Source organism: Rhinolophus sinicus, chromosome 17 (assembly GCF_057876585.1).
Source record: "Rhinolophus sinicus isolate RSI-liver-muscle chromosome 17, RSI-T2T, whole genome shotgun sequence".
Lineage (NCBI taxonomy): Eukaryota > Metazoa > Chordata > Mammalia > Chiroptera > Rhinolophidae > Rhinolophus > Rhinolophus sinicus.
Genome location: NC_142517.1, coordinates 185,164,042 through 185,179,102, shown reverse-complemented (window position 1 = coordinate 185,179,102; position 15,061 = coordinate 185,164,042). Strand labels below are relative to the sequence as shown.

Genomic DNA, 15,061 nt, shown 5'->3' with positions numbered 1-15,061 from the left:
AATGATGACAACCATCACGACATTATTAAAAACCACTTTAAGAAATCTGAAAACTGGTGATTTATCCTAAACTACCTAAAGTATGAAAGGAACTTGAAACAAATTCAAAGCCTATTTCAACCAAAAGATCTTAAAAGCAACAGAATCTATAAGCTTCAAAACTAATATCTAAATAAAACATCAAATCAAAGACTGTCTGAGGTAATAACCTAAGCATTTTAAGTATTTCTTTTTAAGACAAAAATAATCTGAGCTTTTTCTGTGCATGTTAGGTAAACTAAGAAATCTGCTTTCTTTTTCAACTACTTGGGAGAGCTGTGACAGAAAAAAGAAGTTTATATATTAATCTCATTTTGAATAATTTTTTATGAGTCATCCTGAATCATTAAAAATATGGGATAGGAAGATTTCATACTTATCAAGTACACTTCAAAATAAACAAAAACCATACAAAATATGCACTTTCTATATAGCTGGTCTCTGTCATATCAATAAAAGAAAATTTATCAGAGTATATAATCCTCTTGAGACATTGTTTCTACTCTGCTCAGTTTTTAGAAATGTAATTGTCTAATTCAGAAATAAAACCATAAGAATGCAAACCCAAACAACTATAATAGAATTCTTAAGCTCATGGCAAATTGGAACTTCAATTTCAAATTTTCATGCTAGAAATATTAATAAATCTCTGGAGAATGAAAAGAAGGGAGCAACTTTCCACTTATTATTTGTACCAATATACAGTTATATTTTATAATAAGCACACATTTGTAAATTGCTTGAAAAAAATGAGACTTAAAGCATTAAAACATTTGGTCATACCTGGAGTCTGGGGGCACTTACATACTTACTTACATGCTCTCTTTATATCCACACATACATACAGCCCACAGACCATTTCAGTAAGAATAAAAGGAAGACCAACATAGCAAAGGAAAAGATTACAGAACTATAAGCCTAAGTAAGGGATAGTTATTATATAATAGGACATAAAATTGGGCTCTTAGTTTCCTGGAAGAGAAGGCAAAATAGAAATATAGTGAGTTACAAGGAAATATATCCCCTCCTTAGGAAAGTGACAATTTTCTCAACACTAAACTCTAAGAGGAATTGGCTGAAGGAATTACGAGGAGAAAAATGTTCTTTACTGCTTCTTACATTAATTAGCAGTAAGAACAAAAGGCATACAAGGTCTGACAAGTTTGCGAACTTGTTGTAACGATGTTGCTAGCCTTTTCTGATATCAGAGGGATTACTCATTATGAATTTGTACCAACTGGACAGTTAACCAAGTTTACTATTTGGAAGTGCTGAAAAGGCTGAATGAAAAAGTTAGACGACCTGAACTTTTCACCAACAGTTCATGGCTCTTGCATCACGACAATGCACCAGCTCACACGGCACTGTCTGTGAGTGAGTTTTTTGCCAGTAAACAAACAACTGTATTGGACCGCCCTCCCTACTCACCTGATCTGGCCCCCAATGACTTCTTTCTAAGGACTAATTCACTGGTCCCTTACATTATGCACTCTCAAATATGAACTGTTTCCAAACTTTGTACAAGCATTGACTCAAGATTAATGCCTCTAGTGACTGCCTAAATTTAGATGTTTGGTGTCATTAACTTTTTAAAAACATCTACAATAATGAAAATAATATCTGATTAAGAAAATTAGAATATAATTTGTATTCTTGCCCTCTGACTACCGTATTGGTTTGAACCATAGGAGTTCCTGTGGACAGAAGCAAATATACCTTCAGAATAGCTATGGTTTTATTTGGAGTCTGAATAATAACTTAATGGAGAACAATACATCTACTCCATAAATAAAGAAGAGAAAATTTGATCCAGAAGTTTTCTGAAGTTTTCAGCAATCACCTACTTCAAATTTTTCAAAGTTTTCTCTTGTGGAAAATATAATCATATTCAAATTAGACAGTAATATAATGAACACTATCCATATACCTAAAATCCAGCTTTAACATTCATGAACTCACAGCCAATTGTCAGTTTTAAAAGAATGTTTGTAAAGCTCCCACAAAGTATTTTTAAATTACTATGTTTTACCTAAATCAAATTCATAGTTTTCAGTAGTTACTACTGCTTTTGCCTTCATGATGTTCTTTGACATTACAATGCTAAAAAAGTATTAAGTTAAATTTTGGAAGTACAAGTTCAACATTGATATTTAGGAAGAATTTTAATAAGATGAAAACTATTTCAAATTTATCGTGGTTTTCGAAAATTACTACAGGCATACCTTGGTTTATTGAACTTAGCTTTCCTGTGGTTCACAGATGTTGAATATTTTTTTACAAATTGAAAGCAAGACCGTACACCAGCAAAAAGATGGCAACTCACTTTATTGCAGTGGTCTGGAACCGAAACTGTAGTATCTCCAAGGTATGCCTGTACTTATATGACAATAAACTTTTACTTAGAAGAGGCTCAATAACAGCACTCACCTGTAGCAAGTAAAAAATGTGCTTAGCTAGCAAAGACCAAAACTAATGCAAGTACACTGCTATTAATATTTTATTATTTGCTACCTGTTAACCAAAAAACACACCAAGTAATATCACTGCAATTGTGCAGGACTTAAACATCTATTGTTATTAATAGGTCTTTATTAATTTGTTTCCTTCTTAACTGCTATTGCCAAGCTGGTCTTGCATGCTGCAGGCTCCCCCCATGACACTTCAGCCACGCAGTGCCAAACCCAGGCTTCCCTAGGATACCTCTTATTACCTTGAGACAATCATACTGACTCCCAGTTCCCTTGCAAGCCTGAGCCCCGCTCCCACATCTCCATCAGGGACCCAAGCACATGCTCAGGCCACAGCAGACAGGAAGGTACTGTATAAAGTATTTGGTATTAGGATTATCCATGCATTGTTGTTTCCCATTACCACAGATAATCGAGAGTTGACTGTACTGGATAGCACTACCTCAGTTAGCTGCCCATCAGTGTGGGAAAACATCTGCAATCAAACAGTTACAGTGGATTAACTCAACTAAGTAGGGTGTTTTTAAGTATGTCTCAATTTCTTCATTAGTAAGATACTGTTTCAAATAAGTATTTAATTATTCAAATATAATATGCTTTAATTAATTCATCTTTCATAAAACAAATTAGTTACTAACAAACTGAATGGGTAATTTTCAGCTATTCACTTTTTTAAATGATATAAACTATCCATCTGTAATTAATTAAGAACTCTGGAAATCCTACTTTCTATGCATAATTACATACTGATAACCTTTAATGAGATTTCCTTAATTTAAATATGGGAATTTTTAAACATGGATGTGTGTGTGTGTGTGTGTGTGTGCATGCATGCGCACGTACACACACATACATACATACTGAGGGGTCCAAAAAAATGTACACACATTTTAAGAAAGGAAAACCGTATTAAAATTGTAATACTCAATACATACTGATAACAAAAGTCACGTTTGGCTTCTGCAATGACAAGAGGTGCTCAAAGTGGTTACCATTAGCGTCAGACACTTCTGATTACGGCGAACTACTGCTTGAGCAACGCTGACCAAAGTGTCCACTTGTACACTTTTTTTGGTATCCCTGGAATATACATATATGTGTAAGTATATGTACACACACACACATGTATATATATGTTTATAGACACATATATGTATATACTATATGATTATACCGTGTTTCCCCGAAAATAAGACCTAGCTGGACCATCAGCTCTAATGCGTCTTTTGGAGCAAAAATTAATATAAGACCCGGTTTTATTTTAATATAAGACCGGGTCTATGATATATGATATGATACCAGGTTTTATATTAATTTTTGCTCCAAAAGTTACGCATTAGAGCTGATTGTCCAGCTAGGTCTTATTTTCAGGGAAACACGGTAGACATATATATGTAAAGTTTTTTTTAAAAAAATTATCTTAGATGCTGAGTTCCTCTTCCAGTCTTTTAGTACCTAACTAACCCTCGGGAAGAATTACTTCCATTCTTATTTTATAATCATTCCTTTCTATCTCCTCTAGTTGCTACTTAACTACTTCAACTCCTGGCCCAACAAATTCTAGTCAGCTCTTGGGAGGATGGGAGGAACACTACTTTTAAAGTTCTTTATATTGCCTTTTGAGCTCTCGATTTTCTTGTAAGCCACGATGAACTGAATGCAGTACAGTTTTTAATAGTTGAGAAAAGAGATGGGCCTGGCTTAGAAGAATTTTAGTTTACCAGTTTATAAGAATTTACTTTGAATAATGTTCTATAAATTTTTTTTTTAAACTTACTGGAAATGGGCACAAAATCATAGACAAAGTAAATAGCATTCATCCTTACACATAATGCTATAATTAATTAAAAGTAGTTCTGTGTATTTACACAAGTATTCAGTGTAATTAAATGTTTGCTTTGATAACTGCATTTCTTGAAAAATATTTACTGTTAATTTAACTCCTACTCTCAGTTTGAAGATTAAAATTTTTCAGTTAGCTTTTTCAGTAATATGCTTCCAAAGAATTGATATGAGAACAGTAACAAAGCTAGAGATGGAATTTCTTTAAAATTCACCACCCTTAACCTACCTAAGGTAATCCACATCAAGAACCTATGCTAATACAGGCATCTCTCAGAGATATTCCAGGTTCAGTTCCAGGCCACTGCAAAAAGCGAGTATCACAACAAAGTGAGTCAAGAATTTTTTAGTTTCCCAGCACATGAGGAGCATTATGCCTAGAAAAACAATGTAAATACTTCAGTTAAAAAAAAATACTTTGCAAACTGGGGAATAAATATACAAACATAAGAACTTCTTTTCTTAAGCGGGTAAGATTAAAAGAGGTTAAAATTATATTTATTGATAAGCTCTTGGTCAGAAAAGTGCGGTAGAAGGTGCAGTAATTACCTGTGGTTTCCTTAGGGCCTACTTGAGATGATTTTTTAAAACTGCTTAACTGTATTATTAGCTCATAATAAAAAGTAACTAGTCAAAATTTAAAGCATTCTGATCAAAATGGGTCTGCACATGCCTTCCAAAACCCTTGCTGGTCACAGCCTGGAGGGAACTGCTCGCTGCACATTGGACACACCTTCCAGCGACTTTCAACATGTTCTTCAAATTTGTTCTGATCATAGCAGGGAGTGAACATTAATTCAGAGAGAGGACACTTTTTGTAAACATCAAAGCTGGATGCAAAGCAGAAGCCTTTTCTATGCCCAAGTAAATGCTTGCTCAGAGAATCAGGAGCAGTGGGCATATTCTCATCTTCTTTACTACCTTCAGGGTCTTCTAAACCATCAGGCCAAGGTTTCCAGCAGGTTGGCTGTAGATATTATCTTGTCCCCAAGAGGGTACTCTCACAGGTAAACCTTTGGATTTCATCTGGGTAAAAAGTACCATCTGCTCCATGTATTTTGTATCTTATTTATTCCCCAGTTTGCAAAATTGTATGACTAAGGAAACAGGGATTATTTTAATGTTACTGCACTGAAAAAACATGTATGTATATTTACAAGTGTAATAAACAAGTGTGTTATTTAGCAGAGCATTTACAAGTTTCTGTTGGCTTTCTTGATTGAGCATGACTACTAAATATTATGTAATAAAAAAATGATCAGTCTTGCAAAGTAATTCTTTGAATACAGAATTGCATAATTTAGCACATGACATGATGGTTTTTTTAAACCCTTAGAAATGGAGCTGTATGAGATCACATGCTTGCAGTATAGCAACTGACTTTTTTCTATTTGAAAACCTGCTTTAGGAACTAATGGAAGGCGTATTTTGTTAATTTTATAACTAAAATGTTTTAGAATAACCTGAATGATTGTATTTAAGCCATCTTAAAGATGTATCTCTAATGGGAAAATGGAACAACATATGTGAGTACAATTGTTTCATATTAAATGATCTACTAAGCAGTGCTATTTGTGGCATAAAATCCCAGAAAATGTATCGATATCTTCACATTTTCTTGGTTAGAACATAATTTTGAAATAACATTCTCCGTAAGTGAAAATGTAATACGTAAACCCAGACCAATGTGTCTAAAGTTATATCTCTGCTGTGTATAGTGCTCTCATTAACATTAAAGAGGACACACTTTTGTAGGTAAAAAAAAACAAACAAACAATAAAAAAGACTTTACTGCTAAAAAATACTAGTAATCTGAGCCTGCTGGAAAAATGGCACCAATAGACTTGCTCAATGCAGCGTTACCACAAACCTTCAACTTGTGGGCGGGGAAAAAAGGCAATAAAGAGAAGTGTAATAAAATGAAATATGCCTGTACTTCTTTATGGATATGGTGAGTGCAGTAGAAATTAGTACACTACTCAGTATCGTATTGTCCTTTTAGTACAAGAAAGTGTCTGATACTAAATATTTGTAACAAATTCTGTTTTATTTTTCAAAATGTTTGACATTTAGAAAATGGGTTATTACGTTTGTTTTTTTGTGTGTTTTTTTTAAGTATTTCTTCCTGACACATAGTTGATACAGGCAATAGAATTCCCATCCTCAGATTCAAACTCAGAGAATTTGGGAAATAGTTCAGTTACAGCACAGTGATAGGTGGCTGAGGTCAGGGGGACATAAACAGAGCTGAATAGCAGAATAGAAAGAGAATAAAGCAAATACAAATCAAGTACATTTTGGGGAATCTCAGAAGAATAAAAAATTCAAGATGGAAGATAGCTCAGAAATCACCTAATCAGTCATCATTTTACAGATGAGAAAACTGAAGTTCAAAGCCAAATGTCACAAGCCAGCAGAAGAACCAAAGTGAAATCTAGATCCCCTACCTTCCCCCTCTCAATCCTACTCAGTATTCATTTTCACTAAAATGGAGAGAAGAGCTAGAGCACTAGAAGGACGAAAAGTAACAAGGTTATTATCCAAGAGAAAGGAAAAACATGAGGAAAGAAATCGAATACCTCAGCTATAACCCACTGGTCCTGAACACTCTACCAAACAATCCTCACAACTCTTGACACATACGACCATTCCAATAAACATGATCTTGTCTTTGACCTGACTGAACTTCCACTTCTTTGCTTCTTCAACTCAATCTTCTCTCCAAATTTTCCAAACCTAGGATTTTTGCCCAAATGGCAAAAAAATCTGGTCTCAAGATATCTTAAGAATCTTCTGGCTCCCTCTAAAAACCTAATAACATTTTTAATAAAGCATAATAAAATCTAATTACCAAACATTTGAGAGAACAGTATTTTAGAGCAAGGGCTTGCAAATTACAGCCTACATGCTAAATACGGTCTACAGCCTTTTATATGGCCCACAGGCTAAGAATAGTTTTTCCATTTTTAAATAGTTGTTTAAAAATATACACAAAAAACAATATGATACTGAAAACAAATGTGGCACAGAAAACCTAAAATACTATCTGACCCTTTAGAAAAAAAGTTTGCTAACCCTTGCTTTAGAGTATTTACTGAGAATTTGTTTTATAAACAGAAAATATTTTCTTAAACTACGGAATAATCTTTCAGTATAAAGAGCATCAAATGGCTTTGATGTTCAACTGACTTTTAAAACAAAAGACTCTACTTGTATATTAAACATAATTGAAAAAAATTTCAATCCTTAAGGCAAATGCTAAAAAATATATAAGAAATTTTTAAATTTACTCTTATTTCATAGATATAGTCTCCATCAACCATTTCTCCCCTACTCAACCCCTCATCCAACATACTACCTACCGTATTTCCCTGAAAATAAGACCTAGCTGGACAATCAGCTCTAATGCGTTTTTTGGAGCAAAAATTAATATAAGACCCTGTCTTATTTTACTATAAGATAAGACCAGGTATAATATATAATATAATACATATAATAAATATTATATAATACCAGGTTTTATTTTACTATAAGACCAGGTATAATATAATACCGGGTCTTATATAAGACCGGGTCTTATTTTATTATAAGACCGGGTCTAGTATAATATAATATAATACCAGGTCTTATTTTACTATAAGACTGCGTATAATATAAGACTGGGTCTCATTTTACTATAATATAAGACCAGCAGAAGAGAACAGAACAGAACAGAACAGAACAGAACAGAACAGAACAGAACAGAACAGAACAGAACAGAACAGAACAGAATACCGGGTCTTATTTTACTGTAAGACCAGGTCTTATATAATACCGAGTCTTATATTAATTTTTGCTCCAAAAGACACATTAGAGCTGATTGTCTGGCTAGGTCTTACTTTCGGGGAAACATGGTATTTTGTATGACTTAACAGCTGCTAGACAGTTACAGATCCCTCACCTCTTCAGGTACTGCCCTCCAAACGCTCAACCCTAAATGAAGATGGTTCAAGATGTTCTTAAGCTCTGACTCAGGCCCCTATTAATCTCTATCCATTCATCAATCCTGTTTTTTACTTATTCCATTAGAATAGTTTTAAAATATAGTATTAATTAGACCATATTAAATATAAATTTATATGATACTCAAAAAAAAATGTTGTCATTAAATGAATTAATATAAATACAACCTAGAGTACACTTACTCACCTTCTTCCTTAAGGTTGCTACTCTTCCCTACCCAAGAATTACAGAATTCTAATCAGAAAATAGATGATTATCTTGCATGGTCATCTGCTTGTTGTCATCATCTACCCACACAATCTCTCCTACTTTCTCCTACAAACGAATAAAAAGCTGTCCCTCCTTTTAGAAACTCTAACATATTAAATTCTCTTCTGCGTTTGCACTTTTCTTCTTGCTTTCTTTTTTGGGTCCTTAACTAAGACTTTTAGCATGCAGAAGTTTTAACTCTCAAGTATAAACTTTGAAATTCTGTACCAGATTATTAATTAATTAGCATCCCTCCTTCCATAGAAAACCAAGTTCATCTATTTAATCATTTAAAATGCCACATTATTTCCTCGAGGTGGTCCTTTGAGAATAAAATTTACCTCTCACTCATTAAACGTCACCAATTTTTTGTTGTCCTTGTTGTTATTTTTGTTTTTTGTTTAAGAGACACAGCAATACAACAAGCAATAAGCTATACAATATCCATGAAGTTTATACAGGATGTGAAGAAACCCTTATACGGGATGTGAAGAAATCCAAATTCAGATTTAAGGTTAAATAACATTGAATTAAAAATTCCTCTATATCAATCTGATGAACATTTAACAGAAATATAACGTATACCTCCCATATCTGATTAAATTATCTGGATTATAGTTGATCTAGTCATACAAATTAAACATCCAAAATTGAAAAATTGTTGGATTAGTCAATTTCAGAAGAGTCCTGAACTCTTAAGATTATATAGAAAAAAGATAATATGTACATTATAAAACTTTTTTTTTATTCCAGGAGAGTTCTAATCATTTAGGTCTAAAAAGAGTATTAAATACTACCCAGTTACTCAAATGGTGAGAGTGCTAAAATAGAAAAGCTCTAAAGATCTCATCAAAGAAGCAGACAGATCAAAACATTTACTGTTTTAATGTTTTTAAAATTGCATTTTGTAATTATGAATTGGTTTTTCATTGCAGCATTATTTACAACAGCCCCTAATATAGGAATAGTTAGGAAAGCTATGACATATACATGCAACATTATGCAGCCACTGAAAATGTTTATGAAGAGCTTATAACATCATTGAAAGATGTCTGTTGTAGTAGTAAGTTAAAAGAGCAGAACCCAAAATTCTATACTTAACATAATCACAGCTACATTTTAAAAACTACAAGAAAAATGTTTTTGGAAAAAATGTATCAAAAGAGTAATAGTGAAAAATTTGAGTAGTGGGGAAAGGGTCTCCTTTTTTCCATTTTTTCTATATACTCATGAACATGACTTTTACGATAGAAATTAGTATAACATTAATTTTTTAAGTTCTATATAAAGATAATTTAATAAGGTAACTTAGATTAACCTTTCTGTTATTATAGTATGGTACCATCCCGGTACACAAAAATCCTACCAACAGAAAAAAATAATGTAAACCAGTCATCAATACATTTGTATTTTTAAAAAGATAAAGAAGTATGAAATTTGGTACCAGTTGGAAGAAACGACAAATTTTCACCTCTGGGTTTTAATAGAAACCATTAAAGTTTACTTCCCTATCAAAATCAGAGAAGATAATCACTCCACTAAAAGACAGAATCAAAAAACACTCATTTTGAAATACTTAGATTGTACTTTCCAAATCATATTAGCTCACATAATAAAGGCTGCCAGCAGTACAGATGGCCTGTTTACTAAGCGCTCCTCAGAGACAAAGTAGGAAAATAGTGTGGTCTCACTTGTGAAATATGATTGATTGACGATTCCATCCTTCGTAGCTGGGATGCCTGGATATCCAGCATCTGCAGGACATTGTTGGCCAAGGTATTTATCAGATAGGCAACACTTGCTAAGGACTGGGTAGTGTAGGCTTTGGTTTCTTCTAGGGCTCTCTGCTTATCTGCTGACTAGGAAAAAACACAAAACAACCACCATTAATTCAAAAATAACCCGTTCTGTCAATCTAACCTACAAAAATACTCATCAAAACCATTCTGTTGCTGAATTTACACACACAAGCTAAAACTGTTCCGAAAACTAATTATGTAAAAATCCAACAAGTGAGTTCACTAATATTTTCATGTTGAATAGATATATCTTTGTACAGATACAAATAAAATCCTGAAGCCATTATTTAAAAGGGGAGATCCAATGGATATTCTGAGCAATGGCACCAAGTACATAGCTTCTCAAAGTCACTGTTGGGAAAGGTAGCGTGATTTGAATGTATAAATTCTGGCCTACTTTATTCTACTTTCCTGTATTTGTCCTTTCCTTCCATTTTAATATGTGAGATGTGGCTATAATGTAATGTCTGATTAAAGTAATTATAATATGATAATAATGATAAAAATAACAAAGTAAATAAAATGGCAATAATCATGACAAAATAAAAATGATGGAAGAACCCTTTCTTCACAAGCATTTTAAGTGTCATAATCCTATGGGACCTAACTTGGCCAAGTATTATAAACTCTACTCGAAAAACAGAAAGCACAGTAAAAAGTGATTTATTTCTAAGGTCACAATGAAAAGCAATGGTAAGGACACACATGGTAAGCTGCTAACTGCCAAACACCATCTTTTTTACCTAGTCCTGTAAAAAAAACTGCAGTTCAGTACGTAGAAGGTTCAGTAGAAAATACACAAGTCTCTGAACCAGAAACTTTTTATCTGAATGTCAGCTGTACCATTTACTACAATATGTCAACTTGGACAAGAGTCAGTTTCTCAATTTCCTCAATTACAAAGCAAGGAAATGAATCTCTGTATCAACCATTCTAAGTACCGTGTTTCCCCCCCAAAAAGACCTAACTGGAAAATAAGCTCTAGCATGATTTTTCAGGAGGACATCCCCTGAACATAAGCCCTAATGCGTCTTTTGGAGCAAAACTTAATATAAGACCCGGTCTTATTTTTGGGGAAACACGGTAGTTGTGAACCTCAGATAAGATAATGGATAACAAAAACCACTTTCTAAAAATACAAATCAAAGGTCACTAACTGTTCAAAGTCCATTATGTCCCACCCTCCCCTCTCCCTCACACTGCAGGAGTCAGAATCAACAACCCCATATACAAGTTTTTCTAGGGGGAGAAAAATTCTTTGGATGAAGCAGCAGTTAATAAAATAACCAAATGATACTATTTTAACTTGAAAAAAGTTAAGAATCACTGTGCTAATTTTCTTTTTCTTTTCATTTCAATCCGTAGTAATCTCAATCTTATCAATGCTTAAATTGACAAGAATTGAAAACAAATTTGGTCAAAAATAAATACTTTCAAAAACCATTTTACAGACTTCCAGATGCTGTATGTGCATGTAGGGCGCTTGGAAGTTGACACATCATCTTAACAAACAAAAAGCTGAACACACTGGAAAATTCAACAACTTTTCTTGAATTTACAGTACAAAACAGTAAGTCATTAACACGTTTTAGACATTACTCAAAATCAGAGTATTTCTTATACAGACTAACCCAAAATTAAAACACTTAGATAATTTGTTAGTATGCTTCACAGGATCAAGGGGATGGCTATCTGGGCAGATATAATTACTTTCAATGTATCCCTTTTTATATTGACAGTACTTGAGATTGTTTGAAAAACAAATATGATTACTATTAATCACTTTATGCTATGCCTTTATTCCTAGTGTGTATGTGAAATCATGTGGCTGATTGTTGTTGCATCAAAGATATGAGAGGCCCTTATATTAGGTGGGCTTCATGTATATTTACTGTTCCATGAAATATTAAAGACCCTATAATGTAAAATGTATAAAGCAAATCTAAATGGAGATGCTATTTGTGGTTGACTTATAACAGTGAAGTAATTCACATCATGAAGCAGGTGTTCTGGGCATCATTCTTCATTTAAAGTAAAACAGAGGAACATTCTGAATTGTAGAAATAAAATGTTACACCAATTTCTTCAAACTGCTCTTTAAAGGAAAAAAAAACTGGCAGCCCATTAAAATCTTGACGTACCTTCATAACAACAATTGTTGTAAATCAAGAATGTTAGTTAATGTAGTTGAAACAAAGAAATCTTCATAGGTACCAGAGAAGAGTATCGCTAACTCTTTTCTAAAGGGGCATAAATTTATTATACATCCACATTTACTAAATTATTAGCCTCAGCCTTCAAAACTATAGAAAGGACAACTCTCAGATCATTATATCAGAAGAATAAGGATGATTCTTGATTGCTTGTAATCTGTGTTTTGACAGGGAGCAGACAGTGAATTTTGAAATGCTTTACTTAAGACTATGCATGAACTTAATTAATAAAACAAAATGGTTTTTAATGTGTTAAAAGAAAAAAAACACACCCTATTCTTGGATCCCTAAGAGAAGGGAGGATACAGGGAAGGTTCATATATGACATAATCATCTATGTAGAAAATCTAAAAGTAGTGACCAAAAAAACTGGAACTAGTAAGAAATTACAGCAAGATTGCAAGATACGAGTTTATTATACAAAAGTCAACTGCTTTCCCATACACCGGCAATAAGCAAGTTTGACATTAAAAACCCCAACATATAAAATACTTAGGTACAAATCTAACAAAATATGTAGAAGATCTATATGAGGAACACTACAAAACTCTGATGAATTAAATCAATAACTAAATAAACAGTCCATGTTCATGAAAAGGAAGACTCAATCGACATTGTCCATTCTTCTCAAATTGAAATACAGATGCAGTGCAAGCCCAACCAAAATACCACCAAGTTATTCTGTGGGTATCAACAAACTGATTCTAAAGTTTATAAAAAGATGGGAAAGACCCAGAATAGCCAACACATTATTGAAGGAAAAGAAAAACACATTATTGGAAGACTAACACTACCCGACTTCAAGACTCACTATAAAGCTACAGTAATCAAGACAGTGCGACACTGATGAAAGAAGACAAAAAGGTCAATGGAACAGAACAGAAATATGCCTACATAAATATAGTCAACCGATCTTTGACAAAGGAGCAAAGGCAAAATGAAATGGAGCAAAGACAGTCTTTTTCAACTCATGGTGCTGGAACGACTGGACATACACATGCAAAACAATGAATCTAAACACAGACCTGAAACTCTTCACAAAAATTAATGCAAAGTCAATCACAGACCTAAAAGTTAAGTGCAAAACTATAAAACTCCTAGAAGATAGAGAAAAAATCCTAGGTGACCTTGGGTATGACAATGACCTTTGAGATACAACATCAAAGTCATGACCCATGAAAGAAATAATTAATAAACTGGACTCCTTATAAACCTCTGCTCTGCAAAAGACAATGTCAAGAGAACTGAGAACACAAGCCACAGACTGGGAAAAAATATTTGTAATAGACACATCTGATAAAGGACTATTAACCAAAATATACAAAGAACTCTTAAAAATCAACAATAAGAAAAGAAACAATTAAAATACAGGCCAAAGACCTTCACAGACACCTCATCAAAGAAGATATACAGATGACAAATAAGCATATGAAAAGATACTCTACATCCTATGTGATCAGGAAAATGCACATTAAACCGAGACACTACTACACACCTATTAGAGGGGCCAAAATCCAGAACACTGACAACACTAAGTGTGATGTGGACGTGGAGCAACAGGAGCTCTCACTCATTGTTGGTGGGAATGAAAAATGATACAGCCGCTTGGCAATTTTTCAAAAAAATTAATTATACTCTTACCATATGATCCAGTAATAATGCTCCTTGATATTTACCCAAAGCAGTTGGAAATTTATGTCCAAACAAAAACATATACATGGATGTTTATGGTAGCTTTATTCATAATTGCCAAAACTTGGAAACAACCAAGATGTACTCCAGTAGGTGATGTGATACATCATATAATGGAATACTATTCAGCACTGAAAAGAAATGAGTTATCAAGCCATGAAAAGACATGAAGGAATCTTAAATGCACATTACTAAGTGAAAGAAGCCAATCTGCAAAGGCTACATACTGTATACGTGCAACAATATGACATCATGGAAAAGGCAAGACCATGGTGACAGTGGTTTTAAGGGTTTGGTTGGGGGGAGGGATGAACAGGTGAAGCACAGGGGACTTTTAGGGCAGTGAAAATACTGTGTATGATACCATAGTGATGGATACACATCATTATACATTTGTCAAAACCCATGGAATATACAACAAGAGTGAACCCTAAAGTAAACTAAAGACTTTGGATGATAATGATTGTCAGTGGAAGTTTATCAATTATAACAAATATACCACTCTGATGGGAGTGTTGAAACCTCTGCATCTTCATCTCAATTTTGCTGTGAACCTAAAACTGCCCTAAAAACAGTCTAAACAAAAAACCATATATTCTAGGATTCTGTAACAGCTACTTTCAAGACAGGCATACCTATTTTAAATTTCACAACTGTTGATACAAACAAAAATGTTATAAATTACACTGCCATTAAAATTATACATTTATATAAAGCTGAAACTATGCTTATAAATTGTACCATAAACTGAAATTTA

At 33.4% G+C, this 15,061-nt stretch overlaps 1 protein-coding gene across 37 annotated transcripts in view; it reads right to left on the bottom strand.

Annotated features, from left to right (window-relative positions):
• ABI2 (abl interactor 2) overlaps positions 1-15,061 on the bottom strand; it is a 105,225-nt gene that overhangs the window by 46,515 nt on the left and 43,649 nt on the right. For 28 of the 37 annotated variants that reach the window (XM_019726864.3, XM_019726869.3, XM_074340603.2 and 25 more), the window contains exon 2: positions 10,292-10,459. The exons of the other annotated variants lie outside the window; for them this stretch is intronic. In XM_019726864.3, coding sequence (XP_019582423.1) covers positions 10,292-10,459 — 168 coding nt within the window. The remainder of the gene's footprint in view (positions 1-10,291; positions 10,460-15,061) is intronic. 37 annotated transcript variants of the gene reach the window in all.